Source organism: Metopolophium dirhodum, chromosome 6, assembly GCF_019925205.1.
Source record: "Metopolophium dirhodum isolate CAU chromosome 6, ASM1992520v1, whole genome shotgun sequence".
Lineage (NCBI taxonomy): Eukaryota > Metazoa > Arthropoda > Insecta > Hemiptera > Aphididae > Metopolophium > Metopolophium dirhodum.
Window position 1 is genome coordinate 24,371,426 of NC_083565.1, and position 16,353 is coordinate 24,387,778.

Below are 16,353 nucleotides of genomic sequence, written 5' to 3' on the forward strand. Positions count from 1 at the left end.
CTAACGAATTGCTTGAAAATGAAAATATACTTATATAAACTCGTATACAACAATATTATATAGTTGTTGGTTTCGGTATTTTCCAGAGCACAATGCGTATACAATAACGTTTTAGAGGAGATTTAATAGTTTTGAGGTAGAAACACGTGATTTCACGTTGAAAGGGAAGGTTTATACCTCTTTTGACATGATTCGGGGTACCGTGAGGCCAGATATACATCTGGCTTAAATTACATTCGGTTGCTTAAACGATGTCTATTGTAGTAAACATTTTGAATAGAATTAGATCGTAAGTTTAGTCGGGACTGTTGGCTCAAAGAAATATACTGACGTGTATATTATAAGCATTTCATTATATAGATAATATACATAAATAATAATATGTACCCACGATCCCGATTAGTAGTTACATTTAGTTGCCAATGAATAAAACGCAGTGTAAAGATTACAAACATAATATTATTTCGATCATAAAACAGATTTTTTGAATTTAGTTTAATGACACACATTATTATTATATTTGAAAAAAAAAACCGTTTAATTACTTTAATTACAAACCCCATTGTAGACATTTTGTATAATTATATTATATAGTGTTGTTTATATCGCATTTTGTACATTTTGTTCCTTTGTCGTAGCTATATATTACATAATATTATTATACGTAACCGAAACACAACATATGTTATTACAATGATACCTATATTATAATTATTCTTTTTAACGTATCTAATTATGCACAGTATCTATATATATATATATATATATATATATCATCTTTTTTTTTTTGACACGATTCGTTTTTTATATACAAGACAATAAAGTAATTGTATATATTATTATTATTGTATGATGTCTGGCAAAAACTAATCCCGTAAACGTTTGCTGTAGTAGGTATACTATTTTCGTTTGACGATGAGACGCGAAGAAAGACGTATTTTAATTTTGTTGTTTTTAATTAAGAAATTGAGCAGCTTTCGCTATCGATTTTCGACTATACACTATCCTTTGAGCGCCGTTAATAAAAACTTCTTAATGCGCTTTATTCGAGTTCTTATCGAACACTCCCAGGGAAATAGTTCATCATCAGAATGAAATTTCTTGAAACAAAATAAATCGCTTTGTGCTTAAACGAATCGGTATAATATATTATCAAAAATACAGAATACAATATTATCTTCGCGGACAATTGTACAGCGGTTTAATCGAATCTCCGCGGGCAACGCTCATCCCTTTTACTTCATAATATATCTACGTACAGATTGTGTATAATATGTTAGTGTTACGAAATATATTTTAATCTTAAAACTGTGAGCTATGGTAATTTATGTCTTGAAAGGTGACCCGATGTTGAATGACGAAATGGCTTTCCATAATATGATGACTCACCCACGACAAAGTTTAGGTGAGCCATAGTTTATTATGCATAATGTTTGGTAAAAAAAAAAAAAAAATGACTTAAGAAACCACACACACATTTTTTACTGTTAGCTTTTGTATGTCAGGCACAAAACACGATTTTTTTAATTTATATTTATTTCTATCCTTTATGTTATATTATACCGTCGTCTTATAGTTATTGCATGCGACAGGAAAGTTCGTTTTCGTGGTTTTTTTTTTATCATTTTATATATGATATATGTTTATTATTTTGTTTACATTCATATATACCTCAACACAATACACATACTTATATTAATTTGTTTTTAATTTATATATATATATATTATATACACATACTCTTCACATTAGAAATCATTTAATTTAAGTTTAAAAAGACGTTTAACACACATATAACGTGAATACTTGACTCATGAGTGTAAAACACGAGCATACTTTAAGTTGTACTTGAAAAAATTAGTAAGCTATAGTATATGTATATGTATGATATTTTGAATCATGATCATATAATACAAGTAATAAAATAGGTACTTGTTCAATTATTTACGTATGGAAAATCATTCTTCACATTTTCTTTTGCTCAGACTTCTTTGGTCCGAGTGTATAGGGCTTGCATACCTAGTTCGAGTGCGCACTCATGACTTCAGATAAATTTTAAAGATTAATATTTTTTTGTGACACAATGACAAATACGTATTTGTATTTAATGTAAAATTAATCCAACAAATTTGAGGTAAAAATGTTTATCTTAAAACGTATGATAATAATATCTTATTATAATATAATATCAACTATCATATCATTATTATACACCTTTACTAATTAAAACGATCTAGCCTACAATTTCGTGGGAAATATCACTGTAAGCGTTTTATTATCGCTTTAATTTGCTCTGATATCGTTTGAATAGTATGTAAAACCCTTCTTGTCCTTATAATAAATCTTATTGTTAAGCCAACATTTTTAAATTATAACATTAAATTCTAGAATTATTATGTTAATAGATACATAAAATTAATATAAATGCTCTTGCTTATTATGTTATATATGAATAACCAATGGGTCTCATCTAACGAAATGTTAAGTTCAAAAATATTGGTATACCTATATTTTATCATTATACCCTGATCTCTGATTAGCTTATATTAATTATAGGGTGTAATAATTTTTTTAAGTTTTTGATTCAGATCCAGTTATAATTATTAATATAGGTAGTACATCTTAGACTTACAAGTTATATTATCTCAACTAGGAGACTTAAAAGAAACTGGTTTAGGGACCACCTAACAATTCAAAAATAACAATATAAACATCTACGAGATACTAGTGTTTCATCATCATGCGGAATGTAAATGTAGAAAACATGCGATACATTGTTTTTATTGCATATTGTGTACAGGTTGTTAAAATTTTACAAGCTTACAAAACCTTTTTTTAAATTAATTTTAATACATTAAATACCTATAGAAACCTTAAAACCATTAAAAACCCAGAGTTTTAGAAAACAAAGTGAATTAGACTTTTTAGTGAATTAATAAATAATACATTATAATTTATAACTTATAACAACGCTTCGAATTTAGTAATACAATTTATCAAAACCACAAAAATGTATTGATCAATAATGAGTGTATTAAAATTAATATCCTCGTATAAATAATATACATTGATTGGCTTATATCGAAATTTGAAATAAATGTTACTTAACTATGATTAATTTCACGTACCAAGCCATGTAGGCCGTAAAAAAAAAATAAACTATAATACCTACGTTAAAATGAAACGTAATAAAAGTGACCGCCGTGAAGTTGGCCCATACACTTTTTCAAAAAAAGTTTTGCACAGTGCCAATATTTTGCAAGTAATTAGCAAGAATTTGCAAGTCCAATCCCAGAATTTGCAAGTCAAAAATAAAGGAGTTATAAGGGGTGGAACCGAGGAAGGGCTAACTTCACGCAGCCCTGACATGTTGTCAGAAACTTTCAAAACTGGTGTCAAAACACTCGTTATAATTAGCAAGAATTTGCAAGTCCACTCCCGAAATTTGCAAGTCAAAATTCCTACCCCTACGATTTTTCAAAGTATTTTTCCCAGCCCTGACATGTTGTCAGAAACTTTCAAAACTGGTGTCAAAACACTCGTTATAATTAGCAAGAATTTGCAAGTCCACTCCCGAAATTTGCAAGTCGAAAATCTCACCCCTACGATTTTTCAAAGTTTTCCACCCCAGCCCTGACTTGTTGTCAGAAACTTTCAAAACTGGTGTCAAAACACTCGTTATAATTAGCAAGAATTTGCAAGTCCACTCCCGAAATTTGCAAGTCGAAAATCTCACCCCTACGATTTTTCAAAGTTTTCCACCCCAGCCCTGACTTGTTGTCAGAAACTTTCAAAACTGGTGTCAAAACACTCGTTATAATTAGCAAGAATTTGCAAGTCCATTCCCGAAATTTGCAAGTCGAAATTCCTACCCCTACGATTTTTCAAAGTATTTTTCCCAGCCCTGACTTGTTGTCAGAAACTTTCAAAACTGGTGTCAAAACACTCGTTATAATTAGCAAGAATTTGCAAGTCCACTCCCGAAATTTGCAAGTCAAAATTATACTTTAACATATTATACTACATAATTATGGCATTTACAATTTGTCAAAACACAATAATTTATAACCCTTTAGTCCTCAAAAATATTATAACAAAATAAAAAACCCTCACATAATAAATTATAGAATGAAATAGAATATATCAAGTGCGTTTTTACAATGTAAAAGCAACAACTTAAATGTACTAGACCGTATTTAAACATTTATCGCCCCAGGGCAACAGAAGTTTTTTTTTATTAAATTTCTTTATTAACAATAAAATATAAAGTAAGCAATATATAGGTAAGGTCTGATTCCACCAAAAAGTTAAGGATGAACATTGAACAACTCACATTTAAAAAAGAAGCGGCCAAGTGCGAGTCGGACTCGAACACGAAGGGTTCCGTAGCACCAAGTAACGTAAATATTAAGTCGTTTAGTTCGGCCGGCACGAACTTTGGCCCCACCACCAGGTCCAGCAGAAGTCTTATACCAAGTCTCAGTCCATTATGGCATTATAGCCCATCTTAGTCTATCTTAGCCTGTGATTAAGATTACATTTTTAAATATATACATGACAAAATATATATATATTATATTATATTATATATATTACTATTATTATTATTATTTACTTGTCTACTTATTCACTTATTAAAAAAAACTACTTACTAGATCTCGTTCAAACCAATTTTCGGTGGAAGTTTGCATGGTAATGTACATCATATATTTTTCTTAGTATTATCATTCTCTTATTTTAGAAGTTATAGGGGGGGGGGGGGAAAGACACAAATTTTACCACTTTTGAAGTGACTATCGCGCAAACAATTTAGTTTAAAAAAAAAGATATTAAAAACCTCAATATCATTTTTGAAGACCTATCCATAGATACCCCCCACGTATGGGTTGGATGAAAAGAAATTATTGAGTTTCAGTATGGGCAACCCCTAAAATGTATTTTTTTTCTATTTTTGTGTGAAAATCTTAATGCGGTTCATAGAATACATCTACTTACCAAGTTTTAACTTTTAACAGTATAGCTCTCATAGTTTCGAAGAAAAGTGGCAGTGACACCATGACGGACAGACAGACAGACATGACGAATCTATAAGGGTTCCGTTTTTTGCTACGGAACCCTAAAAAAACAGAATTTCAAACTTAATAATAAGATTTTGAAGATTTTTTAACCATAACTTCCAAAGAAAATTTAACCGACTTTTTTTAAAAGTGCCATTATTATGCTTATAAAAACAAACATTTTAAAAAACAAAATTCATAAAAATCGCTTTGGAGCTAAATAAACTGGTATGGTTTCAATAATTCATATTTTCATGTATTACTTATCTCTTAAATCTCTAGAAAAACAAGTGTTAAATAAACATTATAATTTATAATATTACATTTGACATATTAAAAATGAATACATTGATATCTTTATAAGCATTTAATTTTTTTTTCTTATTATCAAAATAAATTACTGTACATATTAATTAAACAGCTATCAAACTGAAACTCATAACTATGTTAATACCAATGTTACAAACCTAATGATTCTAAGTAATTATTTGTGGTGGGCTAGTTTTGAAAGTGTCTGACAACAAGTCAGGGCTGGGGTGGAAAACTTTGAAAAATCGTAGGGGTGAGATTTTCGACTTGCAAATTTCGGGAGTGGACTTGCAAATTCTTGCTAATTATATCTTATAATATTTATCTTAAACAACCTATAATAAATTCTTAAATGATTTACATTGTAATTTAAATTATTTCATTTTAAATTATTTTTTACATTTAATTATTTTAGCATAAGTAAGCTATAGTAAATGCCATAATTATGTAGTATAATATGTTAAAGTATAATTTTGACTTGCAAATTTCGGGAGTGGACTTGCAAATTCTTGCTAATTATAACGAGTGTTTTGACACCAGTTTTGAAAGTTTCTGACAACAAGTCAGGGCTGGGGTGGAAAACTTTGAAAAATCGTAGGGGTGAGATTTTCGACTTGCAAATTTCGGGAGTGGACTTGCAAATTCTTGCTAATTATAACGAGTGTTTTGACACCAGTTTTGAAAGTTTCTGACAACAAGTCAGGGCTGGGAAAAATACTTTGAAAAATCGTAGGGGTAGGAATTTTGACTTGCAAATTTCGGGAATGGACTTGCAAATTCTTGCTAATTATAACGAGTGTTTTGACACCAGTTTTGAAAGTTTCTGACAACAAGTCAGGGCTGGGGTGGAAAACTTTGAAAAATCGTAGGGGTGAGATTTTCGACTTGCAAATTTCGGGAGTGGACTTGCAAATTCTTGCTAATTATAACGAGTGTTTTGACACCAGTTTTGAAAGTTTCTGACAACAAGTCAGGGCTGGGGTGGAAAACTTTGAAAAATCGTAGGGGTGAGATTTTCGACTTGCAAATTTCGGGAGTGGACTTGCAAATTCTTGCTAATTATAACGAGTGTTTTGACACCAGTTTTGAAAGTTTCTGACAACAAGTCAGGGCTGGGGTGGAAAACTTTGAAAAATCGTAGGGGTGAGATTTTCGACTTGCAAATTTCGGGAGTGGACTTGCAAATTCTTGCTAATTATAACGAGTGTTTTGACACCAGTTTTGAAAGTTTCTGACAACATGTCAGGGCTGGGAAAAATACTTTGAAAAATCGTAGGGGTAGGAATTTTGACTTGCAAATTTCGGGAGTGGACTTGCAAATTCTTGCTAATTATAACGAGTGTTTTGACACCAGTTTTGAAAGTTTCTGACAACATGTCAGGGCTGCATGAAGTTAGCCCTTCCTCGGTTCCACGCCTTATAACTCCTTTATTTTTGACTTGCAAATTCTGGGATTGGACTTGCAAATTCTTGCTAATTACTTGCAAAATATTGGCACTGTGCAAAACTTTTTTTGAAAAAGTGTAAGGGCCAACTTCACGGACGTATAAAAGTGGTTTTTAAGACGTCTACACTGTAGAGTATAATAGTCGTTTTAATAAACTCATAATTTGCATCGTCCTAAACATTTAAAAATTAATGTCATTGTAAAATTTTACAATATTTTTATAGATAATTAGCAAAAGTAAATAACAAATTTACATGATTTGTTTATAGACAACAATTTTGATGTACTTGTATTTAGTTTTATTACTTCACGTTAAAGATTTTATATATTTTTTTTTTGGCATTTTTGTGGTTTTTGTCGTTGTTTGTACATACTCTTATCAGATAAATACTCTGTTATTGTTGTAGTGGATAACTAACGCAGGAAAACACATCACATCAAAATTAGAAAATAATTCATTCCTGGCATATCACTATCATCCAATTTGTTTTATCTATTTGTCCCCAAAGCGCGCGGTAATATAGAAACAACTATTTTTTCCTCGTTTTATTTTCTTTGTTTTTGTTTTGTTTTTGAAACCGTAGATTTAAAATTTTATTTTTTATTTATAAATAAAACCTTGTAATTTAAAAAAACCTGTATTGTACCTATATGTTATTTATACATAATATATAAAACCATCATCCCACGACGTGTGCATGCATCTATAATTATTAATTAATAATTAACAACTCAAAATGTCTACAAACTGTTCATATTGTATACTTTTTAATTTTTTAAATCCAATGATGTCAATTTACTTATTCAATTTTTTTTTTCTTGTGAGTTTAGGTCTGGTATTCTTGCAATACCGTAGTGAAACGAAAAGAGCACTGTTACCGAATGAAATCACCTCCATAGACACGGTCAAGGCGCTGTTCGTCCGGTCTTTTCCAAAACAACTCACCATGGAATACATGGACTCAGCACTCGTCAAGATCTACATTCACGATTCGTCGAAAGACATGTTTTACGAGCTGGAAGATCTCAGGTACGATTTATGAACCATTAAAATTAGTTTTAAATTGTAAGAAAAAGTTAGTATCGCTACGTATGATATAGTGCAGTGATTCCCAACGTGGGCGCTACCGCCCCCTTGTGGGCATTTTTTATTTTGAAGGGAGCGTTTTTATGAGGGGGCGCTAAAGGGGGCGCTCATCTATCATTTAAATTTTTTTTGTTTATAATAACTGATTGTAATGAAATGTATAACTACGTAGGATAAAATACCTAATGTAATCAACAGAATTATATAGGTATAATATTTATAGACACTTAAATAATATCAAAAAAATTATTTATCATTTTAAAAAATTGATTGGGGGGGGGGGGGGGCGGTGTGAGATTTTTAAAATCTAAAAGGGGCGTTGAGTAAAAAAAGGTTGGGAAACACTGATATAGTGGATACTCCTTAATGTGGCACAAAAAATCGAAATGTTTTAAGTAAATATAATTTTTAAGATCAAGTATACTAAAAACCAAAAAAAAATTTTAATTTACTAAATAATTTTGAGAATCTGAATTTGAAGTAATGTATAACGAAAGAAAACAATTCTGAATATAAGATCAAACGTAGATATCGTAATGAACGTGTGATAAATGAATACGAGGGTCACCTCCAACCCGCAAACACCTCTAAATAGTGGACAACTATATTGGGAAAAACTACAAATTTTATACAAACTGAAACCTCTAAACAGCGGAAAAAATTTCAACGCCCCAGAGTATATGATATTTAGAGGTTTCACCGAATAATATTATTTTATAGAATAGTTCGTTGTGTGTGTAGTTTCATTGTATTATATGCGTTAGCGACCTTTTTTTTCTATTTAAAAAAAAAAAACAACACAATGGAACGCATTATAATATAAACGTTAAAATGCATGTCGGGACCAACACAAAAAATTCCTAGCGGATAGTTTATCGAAGTACTCATGGTGGTTGCTCCTACTTTCTATATATTAGGATGAAGTGGAGAAATAAAAATGAATAATGCAAACATAATTTTAAAAAAATGTACGTGCATGTGTTTTATTGTTTGTTCTTTGCTAGAAATATATTATTGTTTATGTAAGCTACACTAAATATGGTCTATCAATAGACAATGGTAACTTCAAAAGATAATTTTTTATTTTCAGATTCAAAATTTACAATTCCCCATAAAAAAGATTTATTAGGGTTGAATGTTAATGTTTGCTTACATTATTCGATGAAACGAATAGCATTCATTTTCGCAAGAACGTAAATTATGTACCTACCTATCTATACAAAATACAAAATTATTATATAATAATTTTATTACCGTATGTACTCAGATTATTTTGAAAAATATAATTGCTTTTTGTCGAGAGTAAAATATCCAAAATCGGAGAGAAAATACCGTTTTACCAACTCATCAATTTTATCGCATTACCTTTTAGAAAAAATGCTCTGATCTTCAATTTCAACAGTGGTAAAAAATTACTTTTCTTAATAATTAACAATAGCTTAGGAAAAAATTTAACAGTATGCAACAACAGTTTTTAAAAAAATCGATTTTGTTATTTAATTGTAATTCAAAAAAGTAAAAAAAAAATATCCGTTGATGACACTATATATTGCAACATTTTTTTAGTAGTCTTGTCATTGATTAAATATACACTTATAACTTATACATTTTAATCTATGGTCTTGTCTCATTATCAGATTTAGATGAGGCAACAAAAAAAAAAACACACCAATGCGTATAATTCTTAGTCCAAATGTATTACTTTTGTGTAATATTAGTATTTGGAAATTTCGAATTATCTTGTGGTTTATACCCATAAAGTTCGATAAGTACCTACCTACTGTTTTTCATTAGTTGCGTGGTATACAAATTTTACATTCTATCTTGTGATGCCGTCAATATCAACTAACGCAAGTCTATTTCTTGAAATTTTGAGTTAGTTATATAATCAGAATATGCATTTTGTGATATTTTTTAAAGGTATTAAACGTAAGTCCTATATACAATATGCATAGATAGCAAGAATTATACGAACTTAAGTCCTAAACTATGATAGGGGTATAGAAACGTATGTCCAGCGTTTATATAAGAAAAGTAATTCAAAATTAATATTTTTGAAGTATACAATTGTAAGTCCATTGCAACAAATATTTTTGTTTTGTCTCGCTCCTGTAAAATTTGCTTTTTGTGACTCTCGTAACTCGACTTCTGTGGTACAGATATTATACATACGCATATCGGTGGTTTTGTTGTTGTTTTTGTTGTTGTTGTAGCTGCTGTTTTTCGAAACTGCGCAGTTCATCGATTGAATATTATGTTGACCTAATCGATGTTGTCCAAATTTGGCGAACGGAATGTAAACAACGGGTTTCTCGCGGTCTCCGCAATACTAATTGGGAAGTTTGTCATTTATGCTACAACTCAAAACCGATCGGTTCGATTGTATAAATTACAAGTCATTATGCACGTTGCTGATTTACGATAATCGAAAGTGCGACACTCAGCTAGTGTAATTGGTCTGTATAATCAAGTTACGTTAAGCACTATACGATCACACGTGAGGTGGACGAAGTGCCAATACGGTGATAGTCCTACAAAATATATAAATTCATTTTTCGATCGTTGTTGAAAAACGATATTGAGTATGGATTTGATCGACGTGTATATCTACCGTGGTAGGTTAGGTCAGTAAGGTTAGACAATATAATATTGTGTATAAACGAATTATCCCGGCATAAGTATCTATGGGTGAATTGACCTACAATAACGGTCTTTGGCGGAGATACATCCAAAACAAAAGAAAAACGAAATCGATTTAATGATATTATGCGTCGTCGGTTGTCGTCTGTGCATCGCTGTTGTTAATTTTGACCTTTATTGTAAGACAGTTGCGAATCATTAGACTTTTGGGTTGTGCATCGTTTTTGCCTCAGCCGTTTACCTTACGTCATAGGTACACTCATACATCATATGTTTGCATAAATATTATTTAACAATAACTGAAAAATAGGTTTACTTATATGTATTTATTTATTTTTATACAATTTATTTTTAATTAATTTGTTCTCAAACTAAGTATATTATGTATACCTATTTATATTATAACTGTGACTATTATAGTCTACAATGACACAATGTGCCTCATTGAAACTAACACAATTTATTTTTAATTCATTTTTTCTCAAACTATAATATGTATAGTATTTGTTTTTTAGAGTTAAAATGTGATTTCGTAGTTAAACATTTTGTAGTTTAAAAATTATAAAGTGTTAAAATAATATTTGATTTTAATGAATTACGAAAAAGTTTGAACTTTAAACGCTAATCGAACAAAAACTTTTGCCTATGTATCTTAATTATTTTTTAACTAAAAAATCTTAAATTATTCTTTATCTGTACATGACTATATAATATATATATCATAAATGTACATTTATATGATTGTGACTACAATTCAGTTAAATTAATCCAATTTGTTTTTAATTGTTTGCATCTACCCATTGTTATACATGTGAATATTATGACAATCATTGAATTTTCAACCGACAATTATCATTTTTATACCCTTTTATCAGTATGTCGATGCGCATATTATATGATGTACAATAATTTGGTGCTGCGCATGTAAACAGACAATGCGCAAACTATAATCGGCAGCATTGATGCAAAATAGCAATGTACGGTATTTTTGGCACAGGTATACAGACAATTCGCAAATGATATACGGCCTTATGCGTAGGTATGACGATTGCACATAAACGTGGCAAATAGTGTCGGAAATCGCTTAAATATAAACTGTAAAACACCAAAACGGTTGTCGCGTGGTTTTTTTAATTACATTTCCTTAACGCGTTTCGTCTGATGAACACTGCAAATTATCGCCACGGCGAAACGGGGTTCGTTCCATCGGATATTTCTGCTAAATAATCATTTCTGAGCGCATAATATTATCATTATACAATTCGGAGTACATCCACGTTCATACACACATTTTAACATTTAATACAGCAACAGATATAATATATAGTAGAACAGGCACAATATAATATATAAGAGCGTCTTCCGACAGTGATGCCGCGCGACGGTCAAGCACCCACACAGGAATTTACCCATCAATTATTTTCCATCTTGAATACAGATTACCCACTGAAACGATATTGTATTAAACTATGATATTTCATGAATTAATCGAATGACACATAATACGCACTATTATAATATGTACGTTACACATACGATATTCATTGACTTTTCAATTATACGTTTGATGTAGACGTTAATTCATTATTAGCTATATTATAGTATTATTAACACATTACCGGGCCAAAAATGAAAAAACTGACCATTGTGACCGGGAAATTTTTTTGTGTGTACCATTATCAATAATACACAAGGCACAGATAAACATATTAGTTGTGTATTGGAATTTATACACATGTCACTGAAAGTGTTAAAGTTAGGAAAGCTCACTCCGCGAGTGATAAATATTCGTAAAAAAGTATTTTAGTACGACGCAATAAACGATAATATTCCATATTATTTCGTTATCTATTTTTATTTTTAATATCGGCTAGTATAAAAATATCTATATTAAATATTCATATTTTGATATATTTTTTATTACCGACTCGTATGAATTTGCTTTGAATAGAACCGTTTGATATTATTTATTTATTCAACTGTAGTATTGAACAAATAAGAATCTATATAGTTCAATGCATATTTTGTAGTTTTCGTTTTGAATTATGAATCCTAATATATTGAAAATATGGAAAAATTAATATAAACAATTTTTACTGGTGACTAACGGATGGGAACAACGGGCATGTGAGATTTTCTAAACGTACCCATGAAACCTAAAACGGGAAAACAGTGTCTTTTGAATTTAATATTTTTAATTACAAAAAACTTATATACTCGTGCTGATTTGTGATTTGCGTCCGTCAGCTGTTATTTGTGACGCGTTATACCGAGCCTCGCGTGGATATTCATTTATGCTTTCCGTGTAAAATATACCCACTCGAGTGAAAAAAATTCGTATATGTGTTTTCTAGGTGATCGATTCGCCTGATCCGGACGTTGCACATAAAAATACTCGGCACGTAATTTCGCGGTTGATAGCCCCGCACTGGTAGACGTTTTAAATGTTTAACAACAATGTAGTATTAAAAAGACCCTAGAATTCAATAGCGGGCGATAATATAGTGGGTAGGTATGGTATAGGACGTGCACCTACGCGCTAAAAATGCCCGGACGTGAAATCGTCCAACAACAGCGATTTTTTATGTAAAAGCGCATACCATAAGTATGAATAATGACTACAGATAGTCTGCGTAATTTTGAAAAAAAAAAAAAAATAAAAATAATAAACCGTAAATGTTTAAAAAGGGATATGATATAATATTCTAAGCAGACCCAGTTATATATGATGCACTGCGACACAATACGTTCCGTGGAAAGTACGAAAATGCATACGACGTGCACTTAAAATTTAAAATGCGTGTGGCGTGTGCGTTTTCTAGTATATACAAAAACGAGTAATGTCTTAACGTTTTGTCATAATTTAATAATTTACGTGCATACAAGTATATAATATAATATATTATTTACGAAAAAGTCGCGTCCGTTTTCGGGATGAACTTTGTTATTATTTCTGATTTTTGACGATTTGTAATTCGATAAAACACTCAATTTTCTTTTGTTTTTTAGACGAATAGTAAAATACCGACCATTTATCATACTTCCCATAACACGATGAAATTTTAATAATAATTGAAATTGTATTTATTTTTTTTATTGGCTTTTAAGGTTCGGTTTCATAGGATTCTGACATATTTATTAATTTGCGTTTTCCATTTTTTATTCCCGGGTTACTAAATAATTCAGTACTTCCACTTAACTCTCGAAATAAATGAAAAAAAAAAGTTTTAAAAACAATCTCATTATGTTAAAATATTAAAATATTTCATTATATAATATAGTAAAGTTTTTAATCGTTTTGGAGTTATTTGGGTTAACATGAACGAGTAACAAAAATGAAAATAATAATAATATAAATGAAGTTCCTTATATTTTGCCTTTTATATGATTTTAAAAGAAATGTTCGTTTTTTAATAAATAGCAGGTAGATGTACCTACGTTGATAACGCGGGAAGTTTGTAATTAATAAAATTGGTGTTATCCATTACATGATATACCTACTGGCATAACTATTAGTTTCGATGTATTAATATAAATTATATTCGTTTAAGTATAAAATAAATATTTTAATATTATGTATCGCTTACTCAATGTATATAATAAACAGTATAGTATACTACAACAGCACACGCGCGTTAAATAGAAAAAAAAAAGGACTATTTTTGAATTAATATTTCATCAAACGATAAATGTCTGCGTACAACATAATATTATGTGCGTTACAGTCGTAGCGTATGTTTTAATTATTTAACGAGGCCCCATAAAACACCTCCACCGGACGAAACAGTATTGCGCGCGTACGTGTGTAGTGCCGTCTCGCCGCGGGAGGAGGCGTTAGATCGCCCGAGGATTAAACTTAATTATTAATTAATTAATTTCGCGACGTCGGCGCATTAATACAATTTCGTGCCCTGGATATCCCGGGTCGACGACATATCATGCGTTGGCCGTATAATATTATCATGTAGAATGCATAATATTATGACGACGCGGTACATTTTTAACGAACTCGGCTTCCGCAGTAGGTCAGAGTCGACTAGTTCACGGATGTTTGGCGAGCGAAATAATATTATTAAACGTCTTACTATCCCGCCCTACATGTCGTATTCATCCCTCTCGCCCGCGGACGCTGTTGCCATTGAAATCCGGTGTCGGTTAGGATAGGATACGGTTTGGTGTGGCGGTAATTGCTGTCCCGTCACGTAGTATTGCGCGCGCGCATCTATATAATATGTTATACTTATATATATAGGATGTCCCGTAAAGTGCGCAAATTTTAAATCTGCCGCCATATTTTTCAAAATATTGTTTGCAGCCCTGTACTTATCATTTATAGTATCTACTATTACCCCGATTTAGGTTAGTAGTTGTCACGAACCAAGATATAAGGTATATCTTAGTTCTTAGATCATATACTATGGATAGAGCTACCGCATTATAAACGCATATACTACGTGTTGAAGACACATAAAGGTCAGTCGCAAGGTGACTGATTTCTATCGCGCATTCGTATCAGCAGTACTCGTCGCATATTTATCACTAAGCTAGCGGTGATATAAATTGCGCGTGATAACGTTGTACCAATCGTGCGCGTGAATGCGTGATATCAATTGTGCGCATGCGCAGTTACACCTATTCACCTTAGGTATGTTGGCTTCAAATATTTAGCCAGTAGCTCTATCCATAGTATAATATGATCTAAGTCTTAGTTCGTGGTATTCGTTGATAAAAAATGATAAGAACAGGGCTGCCAACAAAATATTTAAAAAATGGCGGCAGCGCACTTTATGGGACACCCATACTATACGGCGGAATGGTTAGCGGCGTGGCAGAAATTTTATAAATCCTATAAGACTGCGAATCGACGCGTGGCATTGCATCCTTTTATTTCGCGACCTGTGTCGTGAGCGACGCGATCCTTTTAAGCTTTCCCCGGGGAAAAGGATAATCGCGGGGCGGAGGCGGCGGCGGCCGACGGTTGATTTATCCTTTGAACAAATTCCAAAAACCGTTTTGGTTGTGGTGATTTGTTCGCAAACACGCCGCAAAGGAAACGTGTCCGCGGCGGTTGCGACATAGGTACCCGCAGAATGTACACCCCCGCCCACCCTGACCAGATTTTTCCCAATTATATTAGGGTGGCTTAGTGTGTTTGCTCATCGTTTGCGTGTGTACTTTAACCTTTATACCGTTTCGCTTCGCAGGTCACACCTCAACGACATCCGTGATCGGTCGGTGCTGCGACTTTTCGAGTCAGCCGAGGGTGGCCCGCTACCCCAGGGCCTCACGATAGCTGCACCTACGTGGGACCAAGATCAATCGTACTTTAGCGAGCCGGAATTCGATTCGGAATACCAACATCAACACATACACAAGACCAAGGTAAGTCGCAGTGCAATATATATTATTATACCTATATAGTATTATCGTAGGTAATCTTCTCGATTTTCGTGCGACCCAGACGAATCTAGTGGATTTCGGTAAAACGATGTAAAAACCGCTTGGCCGGTATTATACGGGCTGCAGTATTGTATTCAATTTTTTTTTACCCGTTTTGTATGCTGCGGTTTTGAAACGAATTTATTTATCGAGTCGCTTATATACGCGATTTGTTTATTTTCTCTTAACTCGGGAATTCGTTTAAATCCATTTCCGTTTCCTCTCCTCGTGTCGCATTCACAGATGGAGAAAACGAGTAGTAGCTACCTACTGTATACGCATCTCGGCGAAATGCATATTATATTAAGCCGATACCTTTTATAAGTATATATAGGTATATATCGCAAAGAATGCATAAACAAACTTTAGTCTTT

At 31.9% G+C, this 16,353-nt stretch overlaps 1 protein-coding gene across 1 annotated transcript in view; it reads left to right on the forward strand.

Annotated features, from left to right (window-relative positions):
- LOC132946910 (coiled-coil domain-containing protein AGAP005037) overlaps nucleotides 1-16,353 on the forward strand; it is a 238,621-nt gene that overhangs the window by 67,534 nt on the left and 154,734 nt on the right. Inside the window, 3 exon segments of the mRNA XM_061017029.1 lie at nucleotides 1,340-1,405; nucleotides 7,645-7,843; nucleotides 15,745-15,922. Coding sequence (XP_060873012.1) covers nucleotides 1,340-1,405; nucleotides 7,645-7,843; nucleotides 15,745-15,922 — 443 coding nt within the window.